The 3370-nt window shown below is 60.3% G+C and overlaps 1 protein-coding gene across 1 annotated transcript; it reads left to right on the top strand.

The window, feature by feature from the left end:
- On the top strand, positions 1–2340 carry C1QL2 (complement C1q like 2). The gene is made up of 3 exons (XM_065070475.1): positions 1–115; positions 432–1191; positions 1516–2340. Exons 2-3 carry the CDS (start codon positions 553–555, stop codon positions 1693–1695), a joined length of 819 nt encoding a protein of 272 aa, XP_064926547.1. The 5' UTR covers positions 1–115; positions 432–552; the 3' UTR covers positions 1696–2340.
- The last annotated feature ends 1030 nt before the right edge of the window (positions 2341–3370 follow it).

Here is a 3370-nt window from a genome sequence, read left to right as displayed (position 1 = left end):
GCAGGCGGGCCGGTGCCGGCAGACGGGCGCATCGCGGGACGCGGCGGCGGCGGAGCCCCGAGTCCCCCCAAAGCGGCTCCCCCCCGGACTCCGCGCCTCGCACCCGGCCCCGCAGGTGGGTCCACCCGCGCCCGCCCCGCTCCGCGCCCCCCACGTCGGGGCGGTGACAGGGGCGGGCGAGGCCGTCCCCCCCGCGGGGGCGAGGGGCAGAGCCGGGCGCCCGCTCGGCTCGGCGACGCCCCCGCGCCGGCCCAGCCCCGCCGGGCGGACGGGGCGCCGCGTCCCCTCGGAGCAGAGCGGGGCGGCGGCGGCTCCTCTCGGCGGCGGCATGGCGGGGCGAGCGGCGGGCCGGCGGGCGGGCTGAGGCGGGGGCCGGGCGGGGAGGTGCCGGCGGCGGGGGGCTCACCGCCTTCTCTTGCCGTCCCCCGCAGGGAGCGGCCGGCCCCCCGCGCCACCATTGCCTCGCACGGCAAGGAGGACCTGCTCGCCGTCGCCGCCCGGCTGTGGCAGCGGAGGAGGCGGCTTCTGGCCGCCGCCGGGCTCGCCCTGGCCATGGCCGTCGCCCTGCTCGTCGCCGTGCCCCTGCTGCTGCTGCAGGCGCCCGCCGAGAGCGGCGCCCACTACGAGATGATGGGCACCTGCCGCATGATCTGTGACCCGTACAGCGGCGGCCGGCCGCCCGGGCCCGGGAGCACCGCCGCCGTGGAGGCTCTGCAGGACCTGGGCGCCAACCCCCCGCCGCCTTTCGTCCAGGGACCCAAGGGAGAGCCGGGCCGGCCGGGCAAGCCGGGACCCCGCGGACCCCCTGGGGAGCCGGGTCCGCCGGGTCCGCGGGGCCCACCGGGGGAGCGGGGGGACGCGGGGAAGCCGGGGCTGCCCGGGCTGGCGCTGGCGGGCGCGGGCGGCGGCGGTAGCGGCGGCGGGGCGGCGGCGGGCGGCGAGGCGGCGGGCGGGCTGAGTGCCGCCTTCAGCGGGCCGCGCATCGCCTTCTACGTGGGGCTGAAGAGCCCTCACGAGGGCTACGAGGTCCTCAAGTTCGACGACGTGGTGACCAACCTGGGCAACCACTACGACCCGGCCAGCGGCAAGTTCACCTGCCAGGTGCGCGGCATCTACTTCTTCACCTACCACATCCTCATGCGCGGCGGCGACGGCACCAGCATGTGGGCTGACCTCTGCAAGAACGGGCAGGTGGGTCCCCGCCCCTCCCCCAATCGTCCTCTCCGCGCCGGGTCCCCCTTCCCGACCCCGGTGCCGCCTGCGGGCACCGGCCGCTGCCGCCGCTCCCAGGGAAAGAAGCAACCGGAGCATCCTCCGCGCCGTCGGGGCGGGGGTGCACAGCGGGGAGCAGCTTTAAAGCCGCGGCAAACTCTAAACTCTCGGCTTGCAAACATTCCTGCCAGGCTGGGGGAAAGGAGAACCGAGGAGCAGGGCGGTAGATAGGGCATGAGAGTAGTGGAGAGGCTGAGGAAGAGGGGCTGGGGCGGCTGATGTGCCCCGTGGCTGTGTTGGCAGGTACGGGCCAGCGCCATCGCACAAGACGCGGACCAGAACTACGACTATGCCAGCAACAGCGTGGTGCTGCACCTGGACTCCGGCGACGAGGTGTATGTCAAGCTGGACGGAGGCAAAGCGCACGGAGGCAACAACAATAAGTACAGCACTTTCTCTGGCTTTCTTTTATACCCTGATTAACACAAAACGAGCGACGTGACACAACTGACCCCACCATCGATGTGTGTGGGGCTGGTTGGCATTTCTGTACCCCACCGTGCCACAGTTCCTGCTGGTGTCCGCTGTCTCCGCAGGTCACTTTAGCTTCATTATCAGTTTGTATGTTTGTTTGCTTCTTCTTTTTTTTTTTTTTTTTTTTTTTTTACCCCAGGGAAAATGAAATAGAAGCGAAACAAAGCGATCCTTACTCTCCCTCATTTGCTCTGAACCCTCCCCTCCCTTTGTCAGCCTCAGTGTTTTATGTGTCACACGAGGAACTTGGCAGCTTGAAACTCTTGAGTGGGTTCCTGGGGGCCATAAGAGAGCCCTGAGTTCAGACTGTGCCGCACAAGGAATTGGAACCAGTCATGTTTTTTTGTCAATGGGTATTAATTATAGTGATGAGTTTTCAGATCAACTGTTCTTGAAGTGGGATTGAACCGTAACTGTTTTTTCCTCTGCTGCTTTGTTTGTATGGGGTCAAGTGTAAACTTAACTTTTCTGTGCAATGCAATGCTTGTGTGAATGATGATGTCATTAACGTCAAACCTGTTTCTGTCTGCAAAAGAATTCAGTCGTTGACCACAATCACCAAAATATCACATTAAATTATGTTTTTAGACAATACCTTCTTGGTGTCTGTCTCTTCCAGTGCTGTAAAGGAGTGCTGTGGTTGTACCATGGGAGGGTGGGAGGTAAAAGTGGGGGTCGCTTCTGTCCTTTAGGTTCACAGCAACATTTAAAGTTAGGATGGAGCACCTTGGCTTGGTCTTGATTATTCTTCAAGGGGGCTGGGAAGAAGCAGAGGGAGAGGAAAATGCACGTTAATGTATTTTTGTAAAAAGGCAGCACATAGTCATCAAGAGGTGAGAGTGGGGATGTGAAGCAGATCTCCCAAATGGATTTACTGGGTATGAGCCTGATCCTGAGGTTAGTGAAGTACAAGAAAAGTGGTTAAATCAGTGATTAGGGAAACTCATGTTTCTGTAACATGCTTAACAAATGTAAGAAGGCAGCACGGGAGAGAGTCTGTCTAAACCCCCACACCTGCAGTGTGTATATTGGTTAGAAACCACACCTGACCTGCAGGGTCCCTGAGATGGGCCGGGAGAGAAAGCTTTCTGAAGACTGGCAGATTCAGGCCATTTGGAAAGGTTTTATCCTGCTGGTTCTCAGTAAATCCCAGCCACCCTGCATCCTTTTAAAAGGGCAGGAGTGGTTCTGAGCCTTTGGTGGAGGAGGTGCATTTTTCATCATCACTGCAGTAGGTAACCTCCTCAGTTTGGGTAAACTGGGGTTGCTCTGCTGAAGCTGAAAGAGCTAACTTGTTTTATAAAAGCTCGTACTTTAATTTTATTGTCTTGTCATTCAATTTTTCCCTCCTGAAGGTCTTACCTTCCTATCAGCTTACTGCCCTTTGTAGCATAAGTGCAGTTTCCCAGGTATGAGAGACAGGACCCGCAGTGCAGAGGCTCTGCTGAGGCTGGAGCTTTGCTGCTGCCCTGACATTGCAGAAGGAAAGGGAACCACAGGTGGGATGAACTTGTTCCAGCCCCGCTCTGGGGTGGCACAGCGACAACCGAGTTCTCACAGTATTTCCTATCTCCTATCTAGTCCTTGGTGGGTATTGTCTTCTTGTGGGCTAGAAGAGGAGGGC

The sequence above is a fragment of the Columba livia genome, chromosome 7 (genome assembly GCF_036013475.1).
Source record: "Columba livia isolate bColLiv1 breed racing homer chromosome 7, bColLiv1.pat.W.v2, whole genome shotgun sequence".
NCBI classification, from domain to species: domain Eukaryota; kingdom Metazoa; phylum Chordata; class Aves; order Columbiformes; family Columbidae; genus Columba; species Columba livia.
This window is presented reverse-complemented; position numbering and strand designations above follow the sequence as displayed.